This window comes from Lipophrys pholis, assembly GCF_963383615.2.
Source record: "Lipophrys pholis genome assembly, chromosome: 14".
Taxonomy (NCBI): Eukaryota; Metazoa; Chordata; class Actinopteri; order Blenniiformes; family Blenniidae; genus Lipophrys; species Lipophrys pholis.
Genome location: NC_137633.1, coordinates 8,814,569 through 8,832,734, shown reverse-complemented (window position 1 = coordinate 8,832,734; position 18,166 = coordinate 8,814,569). Strand labels below are relative to the sequence as shown.

General features: G+C 42.3%; 1 protein-coding gene across 2 annotated transcripts in view; it reads right to left on the bottom strand.

Annotated features, from left to right (window-relative positions):
* The window catches only part of sntg2 (syntrophin, gamma 2), a gene marked incomplete at its 5' end in the record, with an annotated part of 94,001 nt that overhangs the window by 5,246 nt on the left and 70,589 nt on the right, over positions 1-18,166 (bottom strand). For both annotated transcript variants that reach the window (XM_080480851.1, XM_080480852.1), the window contains 2 exons: positions 13,439-13,648; positions 13,932-14,003. In XM_080480851.1, coding sequence (XP_080336977.1) covers positions 13,439-13,648; positions 13,932-14,003 — 282 coding nt within the window. The remainder of the gene's footprint in view (positions 1-13,438; positions 13,649-13,931; positions 14,004-18,166) is intronic.

Sequence of the window (18,166 nt, the reverse complement as noted above, 5' to 3'; positions counted from 1 at the left end):
GAGTTTTACGGGGGAATTTTTTGGGCACAATCTGGGCTCCGTAGTACAAACTGAGGTGGACTGAACAGCCTACTTGTTGCTGATGATGCCCATTCTTTTTATGAGCACAGTGGCCATTTTCAGCAGTATGATGCAAAACGTCACAAAACTGCCTGATTAAACACTGAAGACAGAGCATCTCTGGAATGTGGAGGGACAGGAGGTTTCTCATAGTTTGGAAACCAATTTGAGCGGATTCACTGAGCGTTCTGGTGTACAGACGGGACCGAACCCCGAGCGAAGGCGTTGTTGTGGTTTGACCTGCGCTGATACAACAGTGCGACCACACCCAGCCGTGGACGTCACGGGAATGAGTGACTTGAATGATAGACTTTCATCACGGGTGATAAATATGTACTGCCAAGAACATCCAGCCAAACCACTTAGCTCACCATTGTTTCGTCGGTCGCACAGGTTTAAACTTGGCTCCAGTTGACATTATTGCATTCAAAGCTGAACGAGAGCCAGTGAAATTCTTCATCCTCCCCTGAGGAGAGATTTGCACTCGATTGTTTTTGCTGTCGAGGTATGTAGAGAAATCACCCAAGTGTTTTAACAGCTGCAAAGTTAGTCGATTCGCACATTTGAACATTTTCCAGATGAGCGGGAATGAAATCCTCTTTTTTTTTTTCTTTCCCCCCCTTGTCCTGTTCGGCAGCTTGGGCCAACAATATGATGTGATTGAGAGCCTTCGGAGTCAGAACAGTTTTTGGTCTTGCAACAGGGAGAGACCTGGAGTCTCCTCCTGTTGCCTCCTCCGTCAGAAGTTGGCATGGCTGCCGTACATGACCGGGGGGGAACGCTCAAAGAGAGAGAGAAGAGAAGAGAGAGAAGAGAAGTTGAGGGGGGAGGGGGGAAGGGGATAACATACAATATCTTTGTTGTGCTACATATATTATTTGCAGTTATCACACTGATCCAAATACTTTCCAACTGTTTTTGGATTAAACCAGCCTGAGCAGCCCTATCTAGACAGTAAAATGATTTCTTAGATTAACCAGCCTGAGCAGCTCTATCTAGACAATAACGTGAAGCAGGAACATGAATTAACAAAGAAGAAACAACAAAAGAGGAACATGATTTTTAAAGTTTGAGCAAATGATGACAGAGAACAAGCAACTTCAGAAGCACCTTTCGTGAGGAGTGGAAGTGTGTGTGTGTGTGTGTGTGTGTGTGTGTGTGTGTGTGTGTGTGTGTGTGTGTGTGTGTGTGTGTGTGTGTGGCTTGTCCACTGGGTGTGACCGGAACTGTTGTGGGGGGACCCGTAGCGACACCCCGGGGTCCGAGGCCATCGGGCCCGGACACCGCCACCCTGGCAGACGGCAGCCCCCCAGGCTCGGGGAGACCCCAGCGAACCACCCCAGAGAGCCACGCCCCCGCCCAAGAAGCACCCGACGGAGAATGCAGAGAGGAATCCCCCCCTAGGCAAGAGGAGCCCACAAGAGAAGGATAAAGGGCACAGGGCACAGGGCCCCAGGCCCCGACCCAAGCCCCCAAGCCGAGAAAAGGCCGGAGCAGGGCCCGCGGGCCGAGCGGGCCGAGAGCCCCCCCAACCCCGGTTGCGAGTCCCGCCGAATGAAATCCTCTTTAAAAAGTAAGTAACCGAATCGATCAAAAACATATTTCTTTTTTATGAAAAATTTAATATTTCAGAACATGATCTATAGCGGTATTACATTTGACACTTTACAAGCTAAAAAGAATGACAAAGGAGAATAAAAGGATCAAATAACTAGTTTTCGCCATAAAGACCAGTTTTATTACGGTCATAAAGAAAGCGTTCTGAAGCACCTGCTCATGCGAAAAGATCTGGTTTCAGGTTGCGTCAATCGTACAGGTGACGAGCTAAAAATAAATCAGGTGATCGACAGCACATGTCAACCTGTCAGAAGCAGGAGTACTCAAATGTGAAAGTTGCACGTGTTGCTGCTCGCGTTCATCATGGAGACGTCGGACGGAGAGCTGCGTGTTCGTAATCTGAAAATGAACTGTGACATGGAGGTGAATGAAGTTAAACATATTAAAGACTAAAGAAGTCTGACTTGGACACACTAAAAATTTTTTTTTTGCAAAATGTGAGACGAGTTACGAAACGAGGGGATGACATGAAAAAAAAATAAAAAATCTAAAATAAAAATGATCCAGGGACAACCACACATAAAACTGGTGGTTATGTAAATCCATGCAACCACAACAAGGGCAGCCATGCTAAAGGATAAGCTGAGTCACGCGCTCCTTTCAAACGCGTTATTAAACAAACAATTTGCTTTTAGGTGTTATGAATCACATTGTGCGTGACGAATGCAATCTCCAGCGCGGCGCAGATCAACTTTCACATTTGCATGTGAAATTCAATTGGTGCACTTCCTCACTTGAGCAAATCTTTTGTAAATCAGGCATGAAGACTTGTTTAGTGGCAATTTGACATTCACACCCTGCTGCTCCTGATTAGCAAAAGGTGGGACAGATGACAGCGATTACCAAATAGAGACATGTTTTACTAAAATGATTGGTTTCAAAAAAAAGAATCCAGACGGAACCAGCGTTAAATAAATGGTGAAAACTTTCAGAAAATGTTTATGTAATTATCATATTATACAATTAATCTGAGTACAAAAGTAAGAAATTTAATATAAATGATTACATTTGTTCTTCAACATTTTATGTGCTCTTATCTATATATCTATTTATCTCACAAATGTTAGTTTTACTGCTATTTTACACAAATATTCAGTACCATCAGCCTTATGCAAGGAACCTACAACTAAGAACTTACCAATAGAACATTAAAAAACATTTTAAAACTACAAAGGTCACATACATTATAGTTTTTTTTGCAGGTAACTAAAGACAATATTAGTACATATTAGTTTTAGTTAAACACAGGAATCACCCAGAAGTCAGCAGTTTCAACATCCTGGCCTTAGGAAACAGTATCAACGGCTGTTCCATCAGACAGATACTGAACACTATGGCAGGTCTGCATGTTTAAGTTACCAAAACTTTCAAAAACCATCTGAAAACATCAATATCCTCTGAGTGTTTTCTCTTTATACGAACTCAAAGATTGTGTCTTGAAGTACTTCTCCCCCCCCCCTCTGCAACACCAGCAGCTTTCTGCAGTGCCCTTCAGGACACACAGAAAATGTCTGTAACACCTGCATTGACAAAAAAAAACAACCAGCAACACACCTTCTACAACAATGATGCATCGTCGGCCAAAATCACCACAATACATGATTCATTACTGTGGTGGAAATTCCTCCGACTAAACTCTCCAACAACATATAAAATGTATTGAGATGTCAAAACAGCGGCAGGTTTGTTTGTGTACGATAAAAACACTCAACATATGCCATGTTTTGTCCATTTAGAGATCTTTTGTGTTTCATTCAGACTTCATTGACACTTAATTTTTTTTTTAAAAAGGACACAGTCTGCACAGCAGGGTTCAGACTCGCACTTCAACAAATGAACTCGGCAGCTGCACCGGGGGTTGGTTGATAAACCTGACAAGTGTGAACACACCCTACCAAAAAAAAAAAAAAAAAAACACTCATGTAAGCCAAAATTCCTGTCTTTGCTGTCAAGTTTCAAAACGTCGACCTTGGTTGGCCGATTTACCTAACCTCTCATAACCTCTTTTTTTGCTGCTTTCTGCTGTTCTCAATGAGACGACAGAAAATCTGCATAATATGCATGGCTGCCTTTGTACTTTCATAACATCCTAAAAGTCAAATGTGACACAGCCTGGCTGCTTTCTGTGAGCTAAAAGACCCATCAATGCTATGTTGGATTTCATCTCCATTAAAAAAAAAAAAGAAAAAGCCCCAAAAAACAGAGGAGGATAAATGAAAGAAAAATGCAGGCTGGGCAGTTTTATCAGTTACACCACCCACTTGTGCCCCATCAGCAATGTTTATGTAATGCCCAGATCCAGTCAGTTTGAAGGTTAGCTTACATTGGACTCTGCTGCATGGTTTTTTTCCCCCAGAAACCACAGGAGGCTAGCCTAATTGGCTGGAGAACACAGAATCACAAGCAAACTGAAATCCTTCATAACTTTTATTGCTTTCCCAAGGGATCGTGTCCCACATTTGCACCATTAAAGATGGAGGGGGGAAAAGAAAAAAAAAAAAAAAGAAAAAAGTGACATTATCATATTTCATGGCGTTTGCTTTCATAGCGATGGGGAGGGAGAAACTGCCCAGGCAGGAGTGTGGAGTCACTCAATAGTGCAACGTCGTGGGCCGGTCGGGAAGATCACCTGGATCCACACGTCATTCAAAGACCAACCGAACGCGCGTTTGCTTCTGACATTAAGTCGGCAGTGTGACATCAGATCACGTTGCGGGAGACGTGTGTCAGTACGTTCAGCGAGACTGGATTTCAGGCCGTCCTTCACGTCACTCGCAACTTCATAGCCGACATTGATGTCACATCAAGGGTGGACTCAGCCAATCATTAGCGGGCTAACTGAGTGCAGCATCAAACATTCCTGCGTATTCCCCGTTTGAAGCTTGTTTAGCGTGGTGCAGTGGCAGGGGGGGGGGGGGGGGGGGGGGGGGGCACGGAAAGCACGTCTTTCCCTCATCCATCCTACGCTGGGAAAACAAATTAATCACCCAGTTAATGTCTCGGCTTTCAGCTGCAAGTGACTCCTTTTCCATTGTCGCTGCGATACATAATGCACAGTGAGGCGCTTCGCTGGAAGCTTTGTTCCTTTTGCCAAGAAGCTCCCATCATAAGAGACACTTATCTCGGCGCGCACCGACACCTTTGCTCCAGTATCTCTTCATCATTGCGCTGCACAGCAGGCTGAGAAGAGACGGGAGCTCAACAATCTAATTAATGTTCATATTTAGGATCTGCTGCCAAATTAACTATTTCATTTTAATGTGGCTCAGTTAAAGGGGGCACCTCTGACCGACAAATCATCCGTCGATGATCGGTAATAAAGTGGGCCGGTAGCTTGTCGGAGCCACGCTGGTGTCGGCTGCGAGCACCGACTTCAATGTGATTTTTTTTAATTTCCATCAATAACATATTAGTTGTGACTTTGAAAAAGCCAGAAAAAAAAGGTTTGCACATTCCTTATTTAAAAAAAAAAATCAATTCGTCATGTGGAAACAAGTATCCCACAAAAGTATGTTTGCAGAAAAGTTGTTTGACCATGGGTAAAACGGGAATAAACACAGAATACATTGCTTTGCAATTCTAATAAGTCCATATTTTATTCGCAACAGACTCAATACACTTGACACGCAGTGGGGATTATTCTGGCTTGAGTCCGCGCTCGGGGACCTATCCGTTCTGACTTTTGCATGTTCTCCCTCCATGTTTCTCCAGGGCCTTAAAAATATAAGACAAAGATCACAGGCACTCAATGCTGACATCTGACTATGCCTTCTGCATTTCTACAGATTTTCTGAGTCACTTGATGACGTTATTGGCTGTAAATGTTGTGAACTTTAATGTCTTTAAAGCAACTAGTAAACTGGTCTTTTTATTCCGAGTCAAGTTACAGAGTATTTTCTAATGTAGCCGTAGTTTAGCATGTGAGGTTGAACTTTTAATGAAAAACAGGAGTTCAGTCTAAAGTCCTTCATTTCGGATAAATACGTATGCAGGCAGCAATTTCTCTCCAGCATTGTACGACTGTCAGGCCAAACTGACATGAGCATTCCTGATGGAAAAGTTAAGACCCGAGTTCCTCTGGTGCCGACCAGAATTGTAAATGAGAGCGGTGCAATGTGTTAGAAAGGCCTTCAAAAATAATGGCCCACCCTTATCACCCCCCTCCTCACCATGTAGAAGAAGCACTTGTGCAATGTCTGCTGGACTCTGCAGCAGCTGTTTTACCCCCCAAAGCCATCAGGACTGTGAAATCCCTCAGGACCCTGCCTCTTCTTCATGAAGTAATCATGAGAAAGATCGAATTTAACGGATCCCGTAACACTAATATATATATATATATAAAAACTGAATGCAAGAAAGAAAATCTACCATAAACTGCACCAAGAAAAAATTTATAGGATTACTGTTAATGAGAACACGTTCCTGCACAAGGAACAGGGAGAGACGCTGCAGCGAGAAAGTGCAGCTCCGGTTTGTCAGCCCAGCGTTTCTCGTTCCATCCACACCGCTCGGGGAAATGACAGCGTGTCCTGTTTGGATAGCGCGCCGCCCGGAGAGACTCGCATGTGCCTCGGTGTGCAATGATTCTCTAAGTGTGACTGCAAAGTTGAACCCATGAATTAAATATCTCGTTCAGAAATTCCGCTTGTCACAGCTACGAAGTGTTGGTGGTCACAGGTGGAGCGTTTCAAGTCAACAGCCGTCTCAGTCCCTCCATTCGCGGGCTCATGCCCACAAAGTGCAAAAGCACGCAGGGCAATTAAAGAATGATGGAGCAGGTTAAAAAAACTGTGATATGATTGGTGGCATGCTGAAGACGGAGGAACAATACAGTCAGTCCTATTAATACCCCGTCTTTCTTTGTTTCTGACTCATTTATAAGAGCGGCTGAACTGGATTCTCTTTTCGAACGTGTGTTGAACACAGGTCCAGATGCTGCCCTCTGAAAAGGCTTAGGGAAGCGGCATCATGCACTGCCCGAAGATTCCCTTGCGCAAGTGAAGCATCCCATTTTTAGAAAACAGGATAAAGCAGGAATCTCATCTTTATGCGGTTTGTCCAAGTAATCCTAGACTCCGGCCAAAAGGCCCAGGATCTGATAGCATGTGTGAGGCGGTGTGAAGGACAAAGAAGAGCAGATAATCCTGTACGGTTCAAACCTCAAGGTCTATGCTATAGTTTTCCGAAGAGATTTAGTTTCTACAAGTCCAGGAACAATAACCTGCGGCGCCATTAATGTTTAAATCGGGGCTACCAAAAATAAAATGTTAATATGTGGTAATTAAATGAGTAATTCTCAGAGATCAAACACTCCTACAAACTCTATCCACTGCAAAAGGCTCCGAGGGCAACGGTATGACTGATGGATATCCAGAGTTAAAGAGGTAAAGAAAAACAGGAACTTAACTTGACGTCCTCATTTGCAAGAAGTTTGAGAATTACATTTTTCTAAACTGAAAGTTTACCGTTTCAGCCTTTTGTCATATTTTGCATTGAGCAGTTATGTTGAACATCTTTGGACGCATTTACAAATGGTTTTCAATCAGGATGAATGTTTTTGTTGGTATGTTATAATCATCATTACCTGTTATCAATTCACAGATACCTCGCAATAAACCTGAGATGTCGACATTTTCCCCGTTTAGTCACAATGGATGGTTCCACACACAAAACAAAACACACATTATCACACACAGAGTCACTTCGACCTGCTTCTGGTCTCTGAGCCTCCGTGAATGCGTTTGTGTCGATGCGTGCATCACCTGTGCTCTTTCTCACGAGGAGAAAGATGAGTTGACTTGAGCAGAATAAAAAAATTCCTTCTGTGCTCAAACTGCTCTGTGGGGCTTAAGAATTAACATGAGCTGAATTAGTTGCAGAATGTAATTGGAGTCCGGTGGAATTATAACTCTAAACTCTGGGTGACCACATGAGCCCTCCCAGCATAAAGGGATTATACAAACTGCCTACAGCTCTCAGATTGATGGGTTTTGCCCGTGTCCCATGACACTGTCGACGCTGGTGCTTCCTGGTTATAATACCCACATCCTCTGCACTATTCTGCTGGTGAAATAACAAGTCGGTTCATTCTATCTGGGTCCCTTGTTGACCCGGAAAAGATTTCGGTCTGCCAGTGATTTAGATGTCCTCTGACAGGTGCTCTGGTTTGTAATATTTATAAATGTCCCTACTTAAGGGTCTGGAGCACTGGAGCCCTTAGGCACCGGCGTGGTTTAGCCTTCATCTTCGGTTGGTTGCACTTGCAAGAGGAAAGGGTGGGACAGGGGCAGGATGGTAGGAAAAAAGGGGCACCACTGGTCACTCAGTGATGAACCTGGACTGACATGTAGCGTATTCTCTTCATTTCTCAATCCAATGTGTGATTATGGATGTGTGACACCTGTCATTAACCCATTGACCAGACGACGATCACATTATAGACAATGTCACTGTAACACCACTACTTCTGACAGCAACAATCTAAATTTAATAACGATCACTCTGGTTGTAGTAAAATGTATGGAGCTGCTGCCTCTGCCCTGAGCTGGCTGTTAAATTTAACAGTAGCTGAAGGTGTTCCATAAATTCTTACTATTTTACTAAACTCCTCCAAAAGTAATCCTGAACCAACTCGGTCCTTCTGACGGCAACATGAAAGTAGCATGTCTGCACGTACGCTCATTATTCTGTCATGGGTTTAATGTTGTTTCTTCAAGTAAAAACCGACAGGCGGAGCACACAGACGGTGGAGGAGAGCCTAAAAGAGGTTATTTGTGCGTGTTTCGTGTTAATCTTCATTTACTTTATTAAAAGAGTGCCACAAATACCAACAAAGTCCATTTCAGAAACTAATAAAGTAACTTGTTCTGAACGAAATAGTACGAAGTAATTGCTTCATGTCGTTAAGTATTTGTTTTCAGTCTCTTGCATAACACTGTTAGAAATCATAAGTCATCTGATTCCCAGTCATAGTTTAAAGAATCAATTGTATCATCTACAGAGAAAATCATCTGTGCTTTCGGTTTCCAATACCTACCATAAGAGACTCAATTTAGCATAATCAACCAAATGAGGAAAAACACAATAAGTGTCTCATATTAAAAGGTAGAAAAGTAAAGAATCCAATACTGGTCAAACTCAAGAGTATGTTATGTCGTCTATTATCCATCCCTGCAGTGACCTTGTTCCATTATGTGTGTGATGTCGGTTCCATTCAGACACATGTACAAAAGCGTTACAATAGAAATTGCCATCGCATTCAGGTACCACAACAATCTCACCCAAGTGCATCCATTAAGCTGTGTACAGGCATGTAAAGAATGTAGGTGCACACAGACGACACCAGCAAACTTTTAAATTACATAGCTTGACACAAGGACGGCCAGATTATTTTTCTTGCACCGATGTTCTACGACACGCGCTTCTCTTTCTCTTTCATGGAGTCTTCACTGGAACGAGCGTGTCGCTTCGAGAAATCTGGCTGCTTTCTTAGATATTTGGAATTTCATCCATTTTATGACAACCTCACAAGATGGTAAACTGAACTCCAGTAAAATTATTGTGCTAGATCTTTTTAAGAATAATTGAAAAAAAAATCAAATAAGAAAATACACCACATTTCACCTATAACACTTCAACAATGCACAGACATAAGACTTTTAAGTTGCCAGTCTGAATACTGACTTTTTAAATGCAGCTTTTATTACTCTGCACCTTTGATTGCTAAAGTCTGAGGCAAATGGAAAGAAAGACATTCCTGTAGGTATTTCTGAATGCAGATAGCTTTTAAGAACGTTACCAGTGTGTGTTTTTATTTTGACATTTCAGGCTTATTTCATTATCAATTGTATTCATATCATTTGATTTTTAATAGTTTTTAGACTTGCTCAATTTACTGCCACTACGTATTAACACGGCTACGTGTTGATATTCTTCCTAAAATATTAATGCCTCTTGAGTCAACCTCAAATAATAATTCCACAAAAATCCCATATATTGCTCTTCAAAGCGTCCTCGGCTGTTTTCCAACTCGAAGCGGATTCGCAAGAGCCGAACCATCAAACTCGGCAGCAAATAACACATTACACACCGGTATCAGGCAGTCCTGAAGTCAATGGAGGCGTAATGAAGTGAGGTGCCCGGTGCAGTGTTAAAAATACTTGTTGGATACACTTGGTCCCGTAGGTGTCAACGGAACACTCAGCAAAGGTAAAAGTGAGGCAAACAATGAAAATTTTAACACAATCGAGCACAAACACTAGGAAATATATGGCGAGAACAGGGGCTGCGCTCTTCCTCGGCGTTTTCAGTCCTGCACAATATTGATGTTGCGAGTCTTTTGACGGACATGGGACCGCTATTACAAGAACTTTGTGACAAGGTACTCTCTGGCTGAGCTTTGGACATATTTGCCTAAGAGGCAATTTAATGGCTCATTGATGTGAGGACTAATTCTTTAGGTTGCTCATGCTAAATGCATTCCAAGTAACAATAGTGTTGATGGAACACAGAGGGCTGGCCGCTCTATTTTAAAGGCAATTAATTTTGTAATCAGGGAAAAAAAATGAGAACGTGTCAATAGAAAACACTTCATCAAGAGCAAATCACTTCTCTCTGCTGAAGCATTAAATTGGCAGAAAGGAGCAGTAATGATCAAACCATTTTTAAAAATGACTGTGTGGTGCACTTAGGGTAGCTAATTGGAGAGTAATTTCTGTGGCTTCCTTTCAAAAATTAATAAATATGTGCCCGGAAAAGGTGTGTTGAATTTACTGTGATGGTTTTTGTTTTTGTTTGTTTGTTTGATTTTGTCCACGACCGAGTGTGTTAAAATTGTCAAATAAAAGATGAGTTTGAGGGTTTATTTTGCTTTTGCTTTATTTTTTTGCTTTTTTTTTGTTGGTTTCTGGTGGGCGGGGCCAATCCTTGTATCGAGGTACACCAGGCCACTCTCAAACATCAATCAATCAAATTAATACTACTACTACTAATAATAATAGATTTAATTTGTAAATGCACTTTACATTTGAACAATCTCAAAGTGCTACATAACAAATAAAGTTTAAAAGGAATGAAAAAAAAACTGTTTAAAAACTTTAAATGTAAGAGTTGAAAAGGGAAACCATAAAATATTTTGAAGGAAATACTTTTTTGAAAATCAATAATTCGTATTGGACAAAAGCTCTGGACATACTGAATACTTGCTTTGTATTGTTCAGCTAGATTAATGGGCAGATCTTTAATAAATCTAATAATCTTGAATAAATAAACGGGAAGAAAACATGACTGCAGAACTGCATGAAAAAAATTACAACAGAATTACAACTAAAAAATTTTAAAACAAGTCAAAACAAATCTGACTAGTCCATTTGTATTTCGGTTGCGTTTCTCCTTCGGCTGGCTCTTCTGGTCTGACTGTTGCTCCTGCTTCCTGCCCCTGGACGCCAAGCATCATCATTTTCTTTGATTACTGTAATTATCTTATTAAGTTTCCACAGTACAATGCTCTGGCACCTCATCATTCGTTCAATAAACTCTTCGTCACACTGATGCCACTGTTTGTTGTTCACTCCAAGATTGCTAAAATATACATTTTGTCTATGTTCTATTAGTAAAGTAGGTCTCCTGCTTTTGTTTTACTTGTGTGCCAGACCGTGACAGTGCAAATACGCATCCTGTGCCCCACACAAAAGCTTTCCCTGCTAAATCAGCGTAATCCATCATGTTGATGCAGTTAGCCGCATCCTGTGACAGTGGTGGGTGGAGATGGGGAGGCGGGGGCTTTAGTATTCAGTGTCAGTGATGCACACCCAAAGACCAAACCTCCAAACACCTGCCCCGCTGATGAAGAACTGCTCACCACAAAGCAGCCACACAACAACAACAACAGTTTTCTGAAAAGACTCCACAGCTCCCTGAAGTATGTCACGGGGAGACTCTCGTCCGTGGCTGGGCCAAGCCTTTTCAAAACAACTGCGCTAAATCTACCGGCAGTCTCAGAACTAAAGCTATAGAACCTGAGAGCAACACAATCAGTCTCTGCCTCGGCACAAAGCTGCGGTTTTTCTTATTTAAGGTTATTTTAGTTGGGACTGGGGCGGTGGTGTAACACCAACATCAATTCAGAACTCCACAGAAAACACAAGGAACAGATAATATGTGTTCGCTGGATTCAAACAACACATTATGCCCCTTAACAACAGCCTGATTAGTTATTCACTAAGATTTGCGATGAATGAAGGTTCCACAGGGATGAATGTTTAAAAGATGATTGCTTTCTCTACATTTTCATTCCTTTTTTTTTTTTTTTTATCAAATACATCACAATGCCAAAAACCAAAACCAGACTTAAAGTCCCATTTGTCACCAGAGAATTAAAATGCAGCAAAAGAGATATGAACAACAAAAAGTGTGCTTCAGTTGAATTAAAGCTTTTTGTCGAGACTGTAATTCACAATCGATGATAACGGCCTACAGCCATTGGCCCCATGCCAAATGTAACCAACCAAAAGTGACTCCACTCAGCACAAGGTTGCTAAAGTAAGACGAAGACCAGACTGGAAAAGACGGCAGAAGCCAAGTGGAGCAAGCTGGACTCACCTGGTTTTGGAGCGGCAGCCATTCTGATATGTTGCGGTTTGTTGGTTGTTGTTTGTTAAGCGAGTTATGAACTTTACCAGCTTTTTGTACTACTAACAGTGGTGAGTATATTTATATGTATATAAAAACCGTTTGAAAGTTTTCAAAATACAGAACAAGCATTGGTTTACGTCACCAGATGTTTGCTTTTATAAACATTTTGAGCATCCGTCCATCACACCGAGCTCAAATCGGTTTTACTTTTGTCCATAACTGACTTTCAACAGATTTTTCTGACCAAAGGAAACTGAAAGAAATCCCTCAGAAACAAGAGCGGCGGGTTGTTTTCTTCATCCATCTGATCAGAAAATTGACTTCCTGCATTGGCTTTGGTGTTTTCTAGCAGTGCCGTCTGTTGGGGTTGGTTTCGGGTCTTTGCCACAAACATCTGGGATTACTGTAGTAAAGTATTCCACAACATTCTGCTTCTCCGATGCTCCTCCTTGGCTGCTCTGTGCTTCCTTGTTGGGCTGCAGGCCCCATTTTTAAAGCAGAGTCGCATGTTTCTCGAAGGGCCTGCATTCTGCAGCCGTAGCTTGGCTTTTGATCGGGGAACATTTCACTCCGTTTAGATCGGGGACACAGGTCACATCAGAGGGGGGAATTTCTGATGTGGCGTCTCCTTCAATCCACACTTTGGCTATTTTGTTTGGCTCTGAGTGATTTGTATATTGGGATCAGAGAGAGAAATTGAATTCAAGCTCTTTCCCAGTGGCCCCTTTCACAGCACGTACCAGTACAAGTTTTTACATGTCGTGGTACAAAATTCCGTTCCTGTTGAAAACATGTATTTTCTATGGCTACTATTACAAACCTGTGTATATGATTAAAGCATGACAGGACATTTAGATCACAATTTAATCTAATTAATGCTTTTGGTATAGAACCAGTAGACATGGTACCAATTTGCCCTAAAATGCTAAAAGCACACCAAGGAGTGCTGTGGTCTTTCACAAACGTCAAATGGCTCATCTTGTCTCTTTGAAGAAGGAAAAAAGCATCTTGGCAGGATTTGCCACCTTGTGAACCCAGTAATTCCGGCAGTGCCCAGAACGTGTTTAAAGACAAAGAGAAATTTAAGCACAAGAGGCTCCAGAGCAGCGTCACGTGTGGAAATACTCACTCGTATGCGCTGCACTTCCAAGAAGACAGCTCTTTGGAAAGATTTCTCCCAGATAGCCAGGTCACTGGCCAGCTCTACCCTGAAGGTGTGGCTCTGGCCGTGGCCGACCAGAATACTGAAGCACAGAGACTCATTGTCCTGCTGCTCAGGCGAATGCTCCAGCCCCAGGTACAGCCTCGCCTGGAGCCAGCAGTCCTCCGCCATCCACAGCTGGAACACAAAATGTTCATTATTACAGGTTGGAAGGAGGAATAATAATAAAAAAAAAAAAAGGTTTAGCCCTTTTAATGATTAAGTCAGTGGGTGGACTCAAATGGAAAATTCCTGCATTCTCTGGTTAATGATAAATAAAGTTAGCAGCCCCGGCTTTTTTTTTTTGATGAGGAATAACTCAATTCTCTGAGAAAAACAAAGCTGTGCGGGGATGAAAAGAGCAGTGATGAAAATTTGAACAGCCCTGATACACATCACAGCCCCCTTCCGCTCTACGTACCTTGTGAACCTTGAAAAGAACCTCATAGAGGTTATACGTTGTTTCAGCTTGTCCCCAGTCAGCTGCATGGATCTGAGAAATAAACATCAGGGAGTGTGAGATGAAGAGGCAGCGCATCAAAAACAAGCTCTTATGCACTTGTTAGCAGAACCTCCTTATCCAAATACGGAATGCAAATGAAAGTTAGGCAGGTAGATTAGTGTGCATGAATGCTTGGATGGCTGCCGGTGTCAGCGAGCACAATGGACTAAAGCTCCTGCACTCAGGACGGCGAGAACAATTACATCACGACAGTGACACTATTCACAAAGGCTTCAGCAAAGGGTACACAGTTTTTCGGTTGAAGCAAAACAGCCAGAGCGCAGACCGGAGCGGATGAAAGAGAAATGTAGTCATTTGAAGGAAATTTCTTTGACTCTGCTGTATTTTCCTGCTGCTGAGATGCACATTGGAAACTTACTTGCAAAACAAATCGGGGTCATAACACACAGTACTTTGTAGCTTTACCTCCCCCCCAAATAAAAAAAAAAGAAAAACGGATTCGACATGAATCTATTTGATCAAAGGTGGACACAAACATGAGCTGCCGGGTGTAAAGTTGCTGTGAGACACGCCCTAGGCATAAACTGTACTGTGATCACCAGAATGGATCTTTACCTCACTGGTTCTAAAGGTGTGTATCATTTTGGATGAAAAACATCCCAATAATTCATTTCTATATCAAGGTGAGAACACGGGGGATTGTTGTACAAACGTTCATTTTGTCTCGAGACTATCACAGACGTTGGTTTTTTGGAGGTCATGGTTTGTTGCACGGCATTTGCAGAGATGCTTTAAAGTAGCCTGCTTCTAATGTGCATGTTGATCATGTGGTTAAAAAAAAGAAAAAAATAGAAACACCTTTCTATGTAGACATTTCAGCTCAAAACCCCAGAAACATAGTACAACCTTTTTGGACAAACGAGACCCATGTTGAAGTGTTGAAAAGCTGGATAATATGACCCCTTTATTTATTTTTTTTTTCTTCCTTTAATTTGTGGATCTCAAAAGCATTTCAAAGTAGACTTCTCTTTAAAGTTGTTAAAATGCTGCTTCGGCTTCTCCACTTCTAAGGCCTCCAATCTCTAGATCGACTGTTGATCCATGTAAACCATGAGGCTCTAATCACAAGTTTGGCGGTTCGATTCCCAGCTCCCCCTGCTTGTCAGTGTCATCGGCTCATTCATCAATCCACCTTCACCTTCACGAGTGCGCGAATGGAATTGGCTGCGTGTTGAGATGAAAGCACACTACGTACGAGTGTCTCTTCGACCTTGTGAACCTCCACTTTACACTTTATAATCCCTGTGTGTGCTTGGAACTGGGAAGTTGAGAAAAGTGCAACAGACGAGAGCGTCAGCAGATCAAAGCAACATTATGAACAGAAATAGGAAGACATGACTGCTCCTATACTTTGCTGGCGGCCGCAGTACATTTGAATGGGAAGAAAACCGCAGTCTATCTTCTCTAATGTTACAAATCAGCACCAAGTTACATCTCTGCACACAACGCCAAACAAAACAGGACTTCTGCTTAACAAATACCGACTAGAACACACAAATTCTCAAAAATAGTCCACGAGTTGTCTGTTCATCACGTCATGGAAAAGTTTGTTTTCTTTACTGCGGTTCGGACTAATGTTGTATTTAGGCATTGGCGAACTTCCCAGTTACCAGTATTCAGACTACATAAAAACAAGAACAGCTTGTCAGCCTTCACAGATAACATTAATATCACCCTGAGCTTAATTTTGTCCGTCATAAAATTGTTTTGAAATCTTTCCACCAAGAAGTTAGAACTTTCCCAGTTACTTACGAATGTGTCATAGGGTCACATTCAGTACCTTGGTCCGTAACTTAATGCTGAAATGTACATGGCGCAGAGTGGACTGTCGCTTTACTTTAGCGTGGCATGTCTCACTGAACCACATGCAATAATATTTCCTTTTTGTATATTCACACCCGTCTCCCCACCTCGGGATAATGGCTAATGCAATATTTCAAGAAAAGCCAGAGGACATGTCTGGCATTTCACAACTCACCAGCTGCATAATGCCTTCAGTTCATGGGACCGGAACGCCATTGACTCCACAACACATCCATTAATGCAATTCATTCAAATTATGCGTGATGACTTCTCTCACTAGCATCTCGCCAAGATGATTTGTTGGTTCTGTTGGACTCTATATTGAGGAAAATGGGAAATATTTGTCAATTGTGACTGTTTGGGATTCAGGTGAAGTTTATTTCAGGTCATCTCCTAAAAGATGTATTTTTTCTTTTTGGTGTTGAAGCCACACTGAAGCCTGGAAAAAAAAAAAAAGTGTTTCTACCCGCCCTCAACTCCACAACCTTCGGTTTGCGTGTAAGAAAAACTGTTGGTTCCGTCATGTACCTGGTAAGAGACAATTTAATGGCACTCCCTGCAGGATTTTGAAACTTTCTTTGAATAATACACTATATTAAGAGTACTTCCCTCAAGTTATTCTGCAGTTTCAACAAATTAAAAACCATGAAGAAGCCCCAGTGAGCAAATAACTTTTAACCGAGTGTGCAAAAGCAAATGACCCACCAACGTTTGGAAGCTTTGTATGGAATATTGCTCACAGTCCCTCGAGAACCAGAATGCATCACCCACGGAGTTGCCGACAGTGATAGTCGCGTCTTTGCTGTAGCTTGTCGATGTCCCCGGCTGAATCAAAGACAGCCTGCAACTACAACAAGCCTTTTTGATGCCATCAACAAGCACAATGTGGGAAAGTCTCCTCAAACAAGGCTACACTCTTGTACCTGCCACGGTAACAAACCGCTGGATCCACCATCAGTGTACAACGCGGCGGGGGAGGCTTGCTGCTCAAGCAGCCGTATTATGTGCCACAGAGCGGAGGTCTTCTGTGGGGTGACGGACCTCGAGAGGCAAGGCACGGATATCCAACAGATGCATACCACAGGGTCAGCATTGCGATAGATAGCTGCAAACAAGCAGAAAGCGTCCACACTGTTCTCGCCAGAGGAAGAAAAGGTGGACGGCAGTTCAAAGGGCATTTTTAGCCTTTCAAGACAGGCGTGTTAGACACCCAGGTAGAAATGTTGAGCGGTTGGTGAAGTGGGTCACCTATCGATCACAAGGTAAGTGGATCATTAACCATCTCCACTTGAATGTGTGTCAAAGTATCATTGGGAAACACACTAAAAGCCTAAAATTTGCCCGTTGCCTGTTGAACTTGCTGTGCGACTGTGCACGATTGAACGATTTAGTGTCAAAGACCATGTGACAGCACGCATGTCCCTAATTTTCTAACCCCAAAATATCTTCTCGATGCCAGCCACACGTACTTCTGTAATAAAGGATTACGGATGCCGGAAAAAAAAAACTGCAGACAAACCGTAAAATACGCAGGTGTGAAATTTGCGTCCAGTCAGACATATACATTTAGATACAGTGAAAGTGCACTTCCATTGGTGTGTGCAGGAGAGCATTTTATTTATGTTTTTTATCAGTTTTTGGCTGATAGCAGCAGATTTAGGCTGATAATAGACTGGTGTTACAGTTGCAAAGGTTTTGTCACAAACTACGGGACATAACAGCGAACAACTCAGTCATATGTGACCTAATTATTTCAGTGTATAAACACCACAAATCATGGGGAGGTGAGAATAACGCTCCGCCTTGCTTTAATTTGTCATTAGTGAAATAAGTCCTGTGATGGACCAGCAACCTCTCCTGGGCGTTTACTGCCTTCAGGGGAATGAGCATAGGTACTTGACATTGATTGATGGAAGAATTAATGTTCTGACATTCTAAGTTCTGTAATTTCTACAAAGAACCAAACTCGCTAAAGACATCCCATCCAACGCAAATGTTTATACCTTCTTTATATTGCAGTCGCAAAGTTTGGGACAAAAGGATTGTGAAAACAATCCCATCAGAATTTTCTCACCCAACCTTAGCAGTTTATCGCAGCTCGATGTGAAACACCACATACAGCACATGTAAGGATGGCAAGACACTTTTATTTTAGTTACGATCTGCTTGTGTTGACATCGACACGAGAGCAGTCTGTGTGATATGGCTGCGGGCTGTCCAGGCCTGATGGTATTTTGGTTGGCTGTGCTTAAGATGTTATCTGGTACCTGTAATCAGGCGATATGAGGCACAAAGATAGCAATAGCTGGAGTAGCCCCAGGGGCTCCCTG